The sequence below is a fragment of the Paramisgurnus dabryanus genome, chromosome 1 (genome assembly GCF_030506205.2).
Source record: "Paramisgurnus dabryanus chromosome 1, PD_genome_1.1, whole genome shotgun sequence".
Classification (NCBI taxonomy): Eukaryota; Metazoa; Chordata; class Actinopteri; order Cypriniformes; family Cobitidae; genus Paramisgurnus; species Paramisgurnus dabryanus.
Window position 1 is genome coordinate 246,020 of NC_133337.1, and position 14,530 is coordinate 260,549.

A 14,530-nucleotide genomic window follows, 5' to 3' on the forward strand; every position below is an offset into this window, starting at 1 on the left:
ATGCTTGAAAATACAAAGGAGTCCAAATGGCAGGAGTTTTTTGGTTCAGTTTTTTTCCCCTAGGGGTTGCTGGAGGACCTTGTACAAACCTCCCATTGAAAAAAGGACAGGAGATCTTCAATGGAGGATAGTGCATGGTATAATAGCTACGAACAGACACAGAGCACACATTGATCCACAGGTAGGGGGGGAGTGCCCTTTTTGTGGGATGCAAGAGACTGTTTTCCATTTGTTCTCTGAGTGTGAGAGATTGCAAATACTTTTTTTAAAAATAGAAGAGTATTGTCAAACTTTGGGAGAAGAGTTCACAATGATGTCTTTTATCTATGGCCCAAAATATAGTAGAAATAAAATGCAAGTACATGTTCTACTTAATTTTTTATTTGGGCAAGCAAAACTGGCGATTTGGCTTTCAAGAAAAGGAAAATTCTTGGTACTGTTTCGACCGATGTTCTCTCTGTTTTTAAGGGGTTAATTAAGTCACGTATTAACATTGAGTATACGTACTATAAGTTGATTGATGATCTGGAAAGTTTCGGATATAAATGGGGGTATTAACCAATGTCTATGTGAAGTTGAGCTTGATGGTGTTTTTACAAATTAATGTCTGAGTAATTAATGTTTTTGTTTTGTTTTTGGGATTACTGTTTTTTGTACTGTTGTATTGCTTATTTACAGCTAGGTATTATTTATTTATTTTTTTAAAGATTGTTTTTAATATATATCTACAAAGTGTGTTTCTAAGTGCTGACTGTACTCAGGGTTTGCTCTAATGTAAATTAAAGGACATGTAAAGTCAAGTCTCTCTCTCTCTCTCTCTCTCCTCTCTCTCTCTCTCTCTCTCTCTCTCTCTCTCTCTCTCTCTCTCTCTCTCTCTCTCTCTCTCTCTCTCTCTCTCTCTCTCTCTCTCTCTCTCTCTCTCTCTCTCTCTCTCTCTCTCTCTCTCTCTCTCTCTCTCTCTCTCTCTCTCTCTCACTCACTTCCGGTGCGTGTTGGGAGCGTTTGGGTGCGTGTGAGGGTTCTCACGAGGGGGGGAGCGATTATTTGGACCTTTTTTGCGTCTATTACTAATATTATTCTTTTTTTCTTTTATTTTACTAATACTTTGGATGCAACATCAATATAGTTATCAGTGAGTTTTAGTAAACTTTTTTGGAAGCAGGATGGCGTCTGCTTCGGCAGGGGCAACGCCACCTGTTTCACTTCGCCATGGCATCAGGTGTGTTCCTGCTAGTGGTGTGACTGTGGAGGATGTATTAATGGCTGTTGGAGAGGAGATCGGGTATGGAAATAATTTCATCGGCTTCCCGTATGAATAAGGCCGTGGTAGTCTTTGTGAATGACGAGTCTTACGTAAACCGCCTGTTAAGCAACGGAATTGTGGTAAGTGGAGAGTTTGTTACAGTTTCACCTCTTGTCGCTCCAACTAAAAAGGTAACAATATCTAACGTGCCCCCTTCTCTAATGATGAAATTGAACGGGGACTTTCACGTTATGGAAAGTTTGCTAGCGCGATCAGAGTACTTCCACTTGGTTGTAAGAACGAAGCGTTAAAACACGTCATGTCTTTTAGAAGACAGGTGTTTATGTTTCTGAATGAACCAGACTTGGATGTGTCTTTTAGAGTGGTTCATGAAGGAAAGTCTTATATGATTTATGCTAACGCTGGAAGCTTGAAATGCTTTGAGTGCGGGGATGTGGGTCATAAAAGACTATCATGCCCGCATAAAGCTGGGACTAGTGGGGAAAATGCGCGACCGGGTACTTCGGCCCGTCGTGGCTAATTCCCCAGAGGAAGCGCTGCTTTCTGTTGTTGAGGAGCGTGAGGCTCAATCTGTTGAGCAGTTGGAAAACAAAAGTGGTCAAAATGACAAAGATGCTACCGAATTAGAACTAAGTGAAATGGTGTAATAAATGACAACGTGAATGAACAAGTGTATGATGAAGTGGTAGATGTAAATGATGACGATTCAAGGCATGATGAAAATTGTGATTTGGACATGAAAGATGATGATACGCTCTCTGAGATTTCGGATATGGGTTCGCAATTAGCAGGAGAGGTGTATACGTTACAGGAGATTAATGATTTTCTAGATGCAACTTTTGGTAAGACTGTTGATGTGAGAGATTTTTTTCCGGATTCGGAGAAATTTATTTCATCAGTGCTGTTGTGTCAAAGAACGGCTAGCTATGAGGCTTTAGATAAAAAAGAAGAGATTTAGATTGAAGAAGATGGTAACAAAATTAAGGAAAGATAAACTTGTTCTCACAAGAAATCAAAATGAATAATTTTCACGTGGTGGCTTGTTGCTGTCTTCCTCCTGTCTCTATCCACTCTATATTTCTATTCTTTGATGGATGCTTTGAGGGTGGGATCATTAAATATTAATGGGGGAAGAGACAGGGGTAGATTAGCAGTGGTTTCTGAATTTATTAGAATTAAAAAATATAAATGTTTCATTTTTACAGGAGACACATACTAATAAAGAGAATTAAACTGTTTGGGGTATGTGGTGGAAAGGCAAGTTTGTTTTAAGTCATGGGACAAACAATAGTGCTGGGGTAGCCATTTTATTCTCTGTAAATATGAATGTTAATATTTTAAATGTAGAAGAGGTGGTGGAAGGTAGATTATTATTAGTACAGATTGAGTATGAGGGTACTGTGTTTGTGTTTGTCAATGTTTATGCCCCAAATAGTGGTACAGAGCGGCAAGATTTTTTTGTGAAATTAGGAAATGTATTGCAAAAAGTATGATAATAATGTGTGTCTTGTGGTAGGGGGAGACTGGAATTGTACAACAGATTTTACTGTTGATAGGAATGGGGAGGAACCTCACAGTCAATCAGCTCTCACTTTATTAAAAGTTATGCATGAAAATCAATTAACTGATGTGTGGAGAGCAAGAAATATGGGTATAAGACAGTATACATGGTTGAAAGTGTGTGACAATAGAGTTTCTGGTGCAAGATTAGATCGATTTTATATGAATAATGTTTGGAATAACAAAGTAATGGATGCATGTATTTATCCAAATGGTTTTTCAGATCATCACATGATCATGTTGGTTTTAAATGTAAAAAAGACATTGAAATGTAATTACTACTGGCATTTGAATGTGAAAATATTACATGATGTTTTTTTTTGGTGAAACTTTTAAAGTATTTTGGAATGATTGGAAGTTGAAAAAGCCTTTATTTGAGGATCTTTGTCAATGGTGGGATGTAGGAAAGGTGAATATAAGAATACTTTGTCAGAATTATGCTTTTCATACATCAACAATGGTTAAAACAACAGTTAAAAATCTACAAAAGGACATTGATTTGTTAGAAAAAAAATCTTGATCCTAACAATGAAGGTGGATATTGTGATGTTTTAAAAAGGAAGAAACAAGAACTGAACTCTTTTTTGCATGAGCAGGCAAAAGGGGCATTGATAAGGGCAAGATTTTGCTCGATCAAAGACATGGACGCTCCAAGTGCCTTCTTTTTTAATCTTGAAAGAAAAAGTGCTCATCAAAAGCAAATGTGTCATCTTCGTCGTCATGATGGATCAGTAACTTCAGATCCATCTGAAATGAGAAATATAGCAAAAGATTTTTATAAAAACTTGTATAGTGCAGAAAGTTGTGACGTTGAATGTGGTGATGACTTGCTTAAGGATTTACCTCAACTTGGTGATCAACAAAAAAAGGCACTGGATACTCTTATTAGTTTTAATGAACTCACTGAAGCCTTGCAACAGTTAAACATTGGACGTTCCCCTGGAATCGATGGATTGCCTATAGATTTTTATAAAAAATTCTGGTCTATATTAGGGCAGGATTTGTATGAGGTGTTTTTAGAATGTATTAGAATCAAAACTCTTCCCACAAGTTGTCGTCGAGCAGTTTTGTCTCTGCTTCCAAAAAAAGGGGACTTGGGTCTTCTTAAAAATTATAGACCAGTTTCTTTGTTATGTTCTGATTATAAATTATTCTCTAAATGTTTAGCAAATAGACTTAAATGTTGTTTAGACTCGTTAATACACAATGACCAAACATATTGTATACCTGAAAGATCTATCATGGACAATATATTTTTGTTGCGGGATGTATTTAATATGAGTCAGTTATATAATATAAATCTTGGAGTTCTGTCACTGGATCAAGAAAAGGCGTTTGATCGCGTAGATCATGAATATCTTTTTAGTGTTTTAAAAAAATTTGGGTTTGGCGAGAGATTTATATCGTATATTCAGTTGTTATATTGTAATGTTTTTGTCATGGTCAAAGCAGGTGGTGGACTAAGTGAACCGATATCTGTGTCCAGAGGCATTAGGCAAGGTTGTCCACTTTCTGGGCAATTATATAGTTTGGTTATTGAACCTTTGCTATGCAGATTGAGAAATAATCTTAAAGGATTTGTGATTCCTAATTCAAATGACAGTTCTAAATTGTTTTTATCAGCATATGCAGATGATATAACTGTTCTTATTACAAATCAAGAGGATATTAGAATTTTAAATCATACTATTGGTCTATATGAAAAAGCCTCTTCTGCAAGAGTAAATTGGGCTAAAAGCGAAGGGCTTATTTTTGGTAGGTGGGAAGGTAGAGGGTTTCCTCAACTCCCAGGTGGGTTAGAGTGGAGACAGGATGGATTAAAACTATTAGGAGTTTATTTGGGGAACGACCAATTTCAAAAGAAAAATTGGGAGGGTTTGCTGGAGAAGGTGTCTGCCAAATTGTCGAAATGGAATTGGCTATTGCCACAATTGTCCTATAGAGGTAGAGTTCTGGTTGTTAATAATCTCGCTGCATCCATGTTGTGGCACAGGACTATTGCTATGGAGCCACCAGAAGAACTTATTCAAAAGATACAAAGGACATTGGTGAACTTTTTCTGGAACGGACAGCATTGGATCCGTGCAGCTGCCCTTTATCTTCCAATTCAGGAGGGTGGTCAAGGCTTGGTGGATGTGAGAAGTCGGATCCGGGCCTTTAGGATACAAGCTGTACAGAGACTCCTTTACAACCAAGAGGTCGTCTGGGCCAAAACAGCAAATGTCTTGTTGAAGAAGGCAGGAGGTCTTGGATTTGATAAACACTTGTTTTTAATAAAATTGGAAGACGTAAGCCTGTCGGAGCTCCCACTTTTTTATTAGTCTATGATGCAAACATGGAAAGCTGTCTTCAAAGTGGAAAGAGACATGGATGATGTAGGACACTGGATTTCAGAAGAACCACTGTTTTTTAACCCATTGATCCAGACTAGATTGCTGTCTTCGGTCAGTGTAAGGAGATGTTTGTTGAAAAATGGTGTTCGGAAACTTGGACATCTTTTGGGTGAGCAGGGCTGGAAATCTGTCGAGACTCTTCAAGAGATGACGGGCTTCAATTCCTTGCGTCTTGTTTCTAAGCTGAAGGAGGAAATATATCATGCATTACCAAGTGGTTTTAGGACCTGGATAGAACGGAGACAAACACAAGACAGGAGTGATGGTCAGTTTTTTTCCAAAAATGAGAATTCTCCCGGCCATAAATGAGGAGGATGAAGGGGATTTTGTGGATTCCATATTGACTTTTAAGACTCCTGAATTGGATTATTTCGAGGATGTGAGTAAGAAAGCAATTTATTGCATCTTAGTTAAAATTACACATCGAGAATCCTTGAAGCATCAAAAAGCTTCTAGATGGACAGAACTGTTACAACCAGAACTTCTCGTGAGGGACAGGTGGCGCGCCCTGTATAAACCCCCTGTAGAGAAGCGGACTGCTGATCTGCAGTGGAGGATTATTCATGGGGCCATAGCTACAGACGGGCATGTGGCACACCTGAATCCAGCGGTAGTTGGGGTATGTAGATTTTGTGGGAGGCAAGAAGATGTAGAACACTTGTTTTTAAGGTGTAATAGACTAAAAGATCTTTTTGAATTGCTTAAAGCTTGTTTTAGAGGGTTTGATGAAGATTTTTCTGATAAGGTGTTTATTGGGGGAGTGAAATACAAGGTTTCAATGAGAAGAAAAATGTGTCTACTAAATTATTTGATTGGAACAGCTAAACTAGCAATCTGGAAAACAAGAAAAAATAAAGGGTTACAGCTTGCAACAACTGAACCTGAGATGATGTTTAGATATTTGGTAGAGGGAAGATTGAAAATTGAGTTTGCTTATTATAAACTTACAAATAATGTGATGTGCTTTTGTGATGTCTGGTGTTTTAATGAGGTTTTATGTACAGTGTATGAGGACATTCTTGTTATCAATCTTTGAAATGTGTATGTTGATATTTTGCATTTGTTATTTATTTTTTCTTCTTTTGGATTTTATTTTGGTTGGTTTTAATATTTCTATTTTTTGAGGTGTAATGTAAATTTGATGTTAATATCATGAAGTAGGCTAATAAAGGGCGTGTTAAACCTCTCTCTCTCTCTCTCTCTCTCTCTCTCTCTCTCTCTCTCTCTCTCTCTCTCGCTCTCTCTCTCTCGCTCTCTCTCTCTCTCTCTCTCTCTCTCTCTCTCTCTCTCTCTCTCTCTCTCTCGCTCTCTCGCTCTCTCTCTCTCGCTCTCTCGCTCTCTCTCTCTCTCGTACTATCTATGCATACCAGAACAGTTTTTCACCGCTATAGAGTCGCAGACTCATTCAGGCACATTGTTTCCATCTCTGCCGTCTCTGTTGGAGTGTGCAGTTGTTGATCACCGGTTACTGGCAGGGCAGCTGTTTCCTGCAGCTCTCAGCATGTGAAGGGCAGGACAGAATTGCTGATGAATGCCGTATTACTGCTGAGACTGTAGACAGTACAGGCAGAAAGGTGTACACCATGCGTTTACCATAAGGTTCCGTGGTATTGCCCCCTGTTAAGATGCATACAGAATGTGTCCTCATAACAGGGAGTCTCTAATTTCCCCACTGCTCATGTTTACATTATTTACATTTTTGCATTTGCAAGACGCTTTTATCCAAAGCGATGTACATGTACATTTTTATCATATTTGTTTTTTCCTGAAAATCAGACCTTAGACCTTTTGCGCTGCTAACACAATGCTCTACAAGTTCACCCTCTACATGTCACTTCCTACTTTAAGAAGTCAACAAATTCTGGATTTCAACCATACTGGCACTTATTTCTTCCAATGAGCTTTGCATACGTCTATGTTTTATGCACATCAAGGTGAAGAAGACGTCAGAAGCCACCCTCAGCACCATCCAGGACATGGTGAACATGGAGGACTATGATGTGTCAGAAAGCTTCCAGCACAGTCGCTCCACTGAGTCTGTCAAATCCAGCGTATCAGACACTTACCTCAGCAAACCCAGCCTGGCCAAGAGACGTGCCAACCAGCAGGAAACTGAGCTCTTCTATTTCACTGTAAATCTTACCACGCACACAATAACAAACATAAGTCAACCCTATGTGAAGGAATAGTTCTCTTCTTAAGCGAAATGATTGATTCCTAAGAAAAAAACAATTAATATTTTGAGCGTATTATGCGATGGATATATCACATTTCGATGGGGACATGCAAATCAGTGCCAGGTAAAGGGGACATATCATATAAATCTGATTTTCTATGTTAAAGTGCTATAATTGCGTCCCCTGTGCTTTTATCAACCCAGAAAATGTAAACAAGATCAACCCAGTAACTAAGTTTTGGTAAACCATTCTCTGCAAGCATGTGAAAAAAAATCGGTTATTGAAATTTGGCTCCCCTTGTGATGTCAGAAGGGGATCTTATTATTATAATAATACCGTCCCTTAATCTGCACTATCCAACCACGGCACTGTCATTTAGTGCAGAGATCAGCTCATTTGTATTTAAAGGACACACCAAAAAGCAGCACATTTTTACTCACACCTACAAAGTGGCAATTTTAACATGTTACAATAAATTGTATGGTATTTTGAGCTAGAACTTCACATATATACACCAAAGATTTATTTGACATCTTAAAAAAGTCAGCATGTCAGTAACGTTAAATCTCATTGGTTCTTGCTTGTCTCGTAACAAGTCCTATTAATGTGGGATGGCATGAGTAAATTGAGAATGTTCATTACTGGGCGAATTATTCGTTTGATAACAACAGAGGAAACGAAGTCCATAGACAGAACGTTTTTTCTTAATTGCATTTTCCAATAGTTTAGAATAAATAAACAAATAGATTAATTTCATGTTATAGTTTAAATAAATATTTTTTCTCTACAGTCAACACACAATACAGTACATTTAATTTTTCTGTTCTGTAAATCATTTGTGTACACATTTGTGTACACAATTTTTCTGTTGTATAAATCATTTGTGTACACATTTACTTAGCTGTACACGCTATTAATCTTTATCGTTTTATGTAAATCTAATTATAATGACTACAGTCTACCTTTACACCTAAAAGTTTTTTTCTTTTATTTACTAGACTTGTAAATTCATGCCGGATGGCTGATGTTTCTTTTGGTATAGATTTGTAGTGCTGTGATCGCTAGATCAATGGTCTTAAGCAACGTCAGTATTTTAAAACTTGGTTTATGGCCTCAAAAAGATGAACATTAATTTGAACATTAATTAGCAGTGTAGTTAGATTATTATTGACTGTGTGTATATTTGTGTGGCCACAGAAGCTGAAGGAGTATCTGGAAGGCAGTAATCTCATCGCTAAACTACAGGCCAAACATGACATGCTGAAGAGGAGCATCGCCGAAGGTGAATTTTTGTTTAGACAAAACGTTTTTTGCTGCTTGCTGTAGCTTATTTGGAAATATTTTCCTTATCTGTATTTAATTTAACATTTAATATTGTTGTGTTTAGCATTTGGGGTTTATTCCTCTATTAAACTGTTGAATATTTTGGGGGCAACTTTTGAGACTCTAGATACAGAACTATATGTGCACAAAACATTTTTGGGCACATAGGTTTTTTTGTGATATTACCTCTACAAAACACTATAGTCAGAGGTATAAAGTACTTGAGTAATTTTACTTGATTACTGTACTTAAGTATTATTTTTAGGGATTTTTACTTTACTTGAGTACAATTAAAAATCAATACTTTTACTTAATTAAATTTTTTTAGGAAAAAAATTACTTTTTACAATTTTATTTACACTCAAAAGTACTTCTTTTTTAGAGATCACTTCATTCTATTTTCCCTTGCTCTTACCAAACCAATTGAATTGCGCTGATGGCCAGTTTAATTGAAATGTTATTTATTCTGGAGACTTTTGGACCGCACTAAGGAATTGCCCAAAAGTTCATTTGATGATGAAGATTTTTTCGCATCTTTGAAACTGACAACACATGAAGTGTGTTCCCGTGTGATACGTTCCCTGCTATTTTCAGCCTCTCTATCAATACTAATACCTTGTTCACACTGTCAGTCCAAATCTGATTTTGGTGCATATCCAATTTGACAGACTCCCTGTTTGTGTATCACAACTGTTCAGATCAGATGTGTGCGTCCTGTAGCGTTCTGCAGTTTTCCCTGTTTCTATGTCAATGACGTTGCGCTGGCAAAGCAATCTGCCTCAAAGTCAGATGTGTTTACATTTTACGTGACGCGGCAGCATGACGTATTCGAAAAGCTACACAAATGCGATCAGAGGGGTCAGACTGAAAAGGATTTCTACAAATTTTAGTAGAATACTAAAATTAGGTAGCCTAGCAGTCTTATAGTTTGATAAATAAATACAAACAGTTGTTAAGCAGGATAAAACCTTGTATGTGCTTCATTCACTTCATGTTTAAGAGATTAAAAGCTTAAACAAGAATCTCCAGTTTTCATTTGTAAGCTTCAGTTTATGTATTCAAACTCAATATTAATATTATTGGTGTTTTTATTTAAATATTTTATAAATATATAATTTTTACTGGCTAAGATTTTTGTTGGTACTTTCCATAATCCAAGAGAGGTTGACAACCCTAAGATTAGTGATGGACACAAATGAGGCATTTATGTTGTTGACATGTCAGCTGTATTCTGCTGTGCTGTGAATGTGTGACTATGCATTGTGACTCCAGACCATTAAAATGTAAATGTAAAACTAATATAATCTTTTTCTCCACAGGTTACAGGGCAGACATCATGACAACCAGGTATATCTTATTGTCTCAGAGCCTGTGCCAGACCTTCATTTTTAAGCCCATTTTATATACAATATACTATTTTGAAGGTCCTCTTGATATTTGTAAAGGTCCTCATGACCTTTTTGAATGACAAAACTGTTGTTTTACTGTCTAGTTTTATTTGTTATATATTTTACCCACTTAGCCGTCGTCGAAACTCCCACAGCAGGAACCAGGTAACCAGCGTGTGCTCTGTTTTAAATCATGTGTTTAAAACCTGTATTGGCGTTTTACCTTTTTTGATTTTGGGGATATTATTACCTGTGTGCAGGACTCTGGAAAGGCCATTCCTCTGATGGTGGAAAGCTGCATTCGCTTTATTAATCTCTACGGTGGGAATTATGTGATTGTACTCTGTGTGTGTGTGTGTGTGTGTGTGTGTGTGTGTGTGTGTGTGTGTGTGTGTGTGTGTGTGTGTGTGTGTGTGTACATAAATTAAAAGTGAACCCATTTAGCATACGTGCATCCTTCTGCATGCATTAAAGTATGCTGTTTAACTGAAATTTAATTTTATGATTTTTCTTATTTCAGGTTTGCAACATCAGGGTATTTTCAGGGTTTCAGGGTCACAGGTTGAAGTCAATGACATAAAGAACAGTTTTGAACGAGGTTTGTTGAAGCTGTTACAAGATCAATATGTATATACATATTTTTGTATATATATATATATATATATATATATATATATATATATTTTGCAGAATCCACAGCATTTTTTTTTATCAACGTCCTCTAAATGATGTATTTTTAATAGTAGTTTTGTAATTGAAAAACTTTTGTATTGAATCAGAAAACTGCTGTTAAACATTTTCAGGAGTATTCTCAGACTTTTGGATTAAACTCTAAATAAAATATTAACATCACTGAATCATTACAGATGAACAGTCACCCTTGATTAAAGCTATAATCATTTATTAATAAATACCAGTGGCTTTTCGAAAGCTTGGCTCTCGATACAAATGGAATAAAAATCGCAGATTTTAATTTTGAAAGATCAGTCACCATGGATACGCTCTCATCTTAGTGACTGTTTCCCAGGGAACGACCCCTTAACTGACGAGGAGAATAACCATGACATTAACTCGGTTGCGGGCGTGCTGAAAATGTACTTCCGTAACCTGGACAATCCTCTTTTCCCCAAGGAAAAGTTCAACGATCTCATCGCCTGCATCCGTGAGTGCATGTTTTTCTTGTGCTTGTGTGCATCCATGTGAGCGTGCGTGTATGTGAGGCTGGACCGAGGAAGGAAAGGTGTATGTGAGGAAGCGGGTGAGAGAAATGGTGTTTGGGAAATGACAGAGTGGTACTCTGGTTTCCCGGGGAATTTTGACAGCTGGTGTCTTTTCATTTGTGACATATGAAAGAGTCCCTGGCTTTTTGAGCACATGAGACATGTTTTCAAACCTTCAACAGGAACTGAGAATTTGTATGAGAGAGCCCTCTCCATCCGAAAGATACTGACAACGATGCTGCGCCCAACGCTGGTGGTCATGAGATACCTGTTTGCATTCCTCAACCAGTGAGTGTTCACATGAACACACACATGTATTACTCTACCTAATGAAGATTTACATAGCGGTTTGGTAAATGTTAGAACGTGATACCTGCATCCCACAGGTCAGGGTTCGACTTTGAGAGAAGGCACATACTGATAAAATGTAAAGCCTTAATGCTTGGTAAGATACTTTGCATAAAAACGTATAACTAATAACAATAACCAATGTGAAGTTATAGCAAAACTGTTGCAGGGAGAGTTATGTAAGTTTTGGGATTTCTGATCTCTGGTTATTTTAGAGATGGGAAACTGAATTGGTCTGTACATAACATTTACCACATTTATGCATTTAGCAGAAGCTTTTATCCACAGGTGCATTCAAGCCATACATTTATATCAGTGTGTGTGTTCCTTGGGAACTTTTGGACTGCTAACACAATGCTCTACCAACTCTGCTACAGGAACAATTTATTGATTGTTATTATCCTTGCCCCTCACTCCCTTTATAAATTATTTCTAACTTCGAAGACCTTTCCAAATGGAGGCTTTGGCAGATTTAGCAGACTTTTGGGGACAGTTTCGTCCCCAAAGTACAGCTAAGTAAACCCCCGACACATGTACTTTGAATGAAATATTTATAAACGTTTTTACTTAAGCCCACAATAATGCACAGACAAACTTGCAATAGCAAAGCTCAAGTGTCTCATTGACTAGGAGAAATGCAGCTAAACTAAGCATCCATTTTCACACCGGAAATTAAATTCGCTCCCACCTCTGTGCCGGGAGAGATGGTAAAATATGGCATGAGAGACAGACACACGGAGGGAGTGAGTGAGCGAGCGAGCGAGCGAGAGAGAGTGTTGGGTAAAGGTGCGAAGAGAAAAGGTGCGATATAGAATTTGTGAGTCATACACTGAAAAAGATCTGACTGATTCAATGTGATTAGGAAATTATAATTGCAGTTGTGTTCCTGTAGCTTTGCATTAGCCATGCTATTTTAAATAGGAACACTATTTAAACATTTCTTTTACGTGTAATTATGATACACAAAAACAAACATTTGAAAATGTGTCATCTATTTTAAGCTTAAAGTTATTCTTGATTTCCGTTCCAAGCTTATCCCAGTACAGTGACGAGAACATGATGGACCCTGGAAACCTGGCAATTTGTTTCGGTCCCACTCTGATGCCTACCCCAGACCTTCTGGACCAGGTTTCATGTCAGGCACACGTCAACGAGATCATCAAAACCATCATCATCCACCATGAGACCATCTTCCCTGACATCAAAGAGCTGGAGGGTCCAGTTTATGAGAAATGCATGAGCAATACTGAGTACTGGTGAGTGTTTATGCCATATAATAGTGTACCATGGTATTTAAATGGGACATTTCACAAGTAAAATAAATCTTTGGTGTCCCCAAAGTACGTATGTGAAATTTTAGCTCAAAATATCATATAAATAATTTATTATAGCATGTTAAAATTTACACTTTGTATGTGTGAGCAAAAATTTGCTTGTTTTTGGGTGTGTCCTTTAAAAGCAAATGAGCTGATCTCTGCACTAACTGGCAGTCCTGTGGATTGATAGTGCAGATTAAGGGTCTGTATTATCCCCTTTTGACATCACAAGGGGATCCAGATTTTCAATTAACTATTTTTTCCACTAAGTTACTAGGTTGGTCTTTATCACATTTCTACACTCTTAAAATGAATGTGTTAAATTAACACATCTTGTGTCTAGTTAAGGACAACACATCTAGTGTGTTGTCCTTAATTTAACACATCTCTGTGTTATTTTTGGAACAACACACTTTGTGTTGTTTTAACACATCTTGTGTTGTCCCTTTTATTTTTTATGAACTTAAATGACACATAATGTGTTAAAAACAACACATAATGTGTTAAATATTTTAACACAAAATAATGTGTTAAAATCAACACATCCTGGATGTGTTAATTTTAACACACTGTTTTGTGTTAAACTATTTAACACATTATGTGTTATTTTTAACACATTATGTGTCATTTCGTGTTGATTTTGAGTTCATATAAATAAAAGGGACAACACAAGATGTGTTAAAACAACACAAAGTGTGTTGTTCCAAAAATAACACAGAGATGTGTTAAATTAAGGACAACACACTAGATGTGTTGTCCTTAACTAGACACAAGATGTGTTAATTTAACACATTTATTTTAAGAGTGTAGGTTGATAGAAGCACTGGGGACAGGATTATAGCACTTGTCATGAAAATCCGACTTTTCCATGTTTATGTCCCCTTTTATATACGGTACTGTATACAGTGGGGTTCAAGAACACTAGTGATGACACTTTAATTTAGCATTTTTCAAATATTTATATTATTTACATAATATGAGTGAAAGTGTGTAAAAAGTATTTATGATTTGTTGGTATCTCACCTAAATGGCATGTATTTCTTTTGCAGTGAAAGTCCCTACAGTGAACCGGGTGCATTTGAAGAAGGAGAGCAGGATGGAGGGACGGAAACACAGACAAGCGAGGAGGGTAATCATAACATGCACGTATACATCTACACCACAAATGCAAGATCTAACAACCAAATCTTTTGCATTTCTAATGAAAAAATTATTCTGTAACGCACGACACTGTATTCAAGATCTAAACCCAATAAGGCTGAATTTCCTTGGTTTTCTTTCAGAAGGTGAACCCGTGGAGGCCCTAGCCAAGTTTGACTACGTTGGCCGCTCTGGACGGGAGCTCACCTTTAAGAAAGGCGCCACACTGCTACTGTTTCAGAGAGCGTCTGAAGATTGGTGGGAGGGACGTCACAATGGCATTGATGGACTAATACCACATCAATATGTCACACTGCAAGAGTGAGTTTACCGACTCTTTTTTCATCTGTCCTGAGGTCATAATTTGCAATGCCAAGGTCATGGGTTAGATTCCCATTGAG

General features: G+C 37.3%; 1 protein-coding gene across 3 annotated transcripts in view; it reads left to right on the forward strand.

Annotated features, from left to right (window-relative positions):
* The window catches only part of srgap1b (SLIT-ROBO Rho GTPase activating protein 1b), a 97,929-nt gene that overhangs the window by 80,028 nt on the left and 3,371 nt on the right, over nucleotides 1-14,530 (forward strand). The window contains exons 9-19 of one of the 3 annotated variants that reach the window (XM_065265777.2): nucleotides 7,152-7,349; nucleotides 8,592-8,676; nucleotides 10,037-10,064; nucleotides 10,240-10,270; nucleotides 10,366-10,426; nucleotides 10,626-10,703; nucleotides 11,133-11,267; nucleotides 11,508-11,613; nucleotides 12,705-12,929; nucleotides 14,039-14,118; nucleotides 14,273-14,450. In XM_065265777.2, the coding sequence (XP_065121849.1) occupies nucleotides 7,152-7,349; nucleotides 8,592-8,676; nucleotides 10,037-10,064; nucleotides 10,240-10,270; nucleotides 10,366-10,426; nucleotides 10,626-10,703; nucleotides 11,133-11,267; nucleotides 11,508-11,613; nucleotides 12,705-12,929; nucleotides 14,039-14,118; nucleotides 14,273-14,450 (1,205 nt within the window). The remainder of the gene's footprint in view (nucleotides 1-7,151; nucleotides 7,350-8,591; nucleotides 8,677-10,036; nucleotides 10,065-10,239; nucleotides 10,271-10,365; nucleotides 10,427-10,625; nucleotides 10,704-11,132; nucleotides 11,268-11,507; nucleotides 11,614-12,704; nucleotides 12,930-14,038; nucleotides 14,119-14,272; nucleotides 14,451-14,530) is intronic. The other 2 variants (XM_073814914.1, XM_065265779.2) reach the window with 2 other exon arrangements.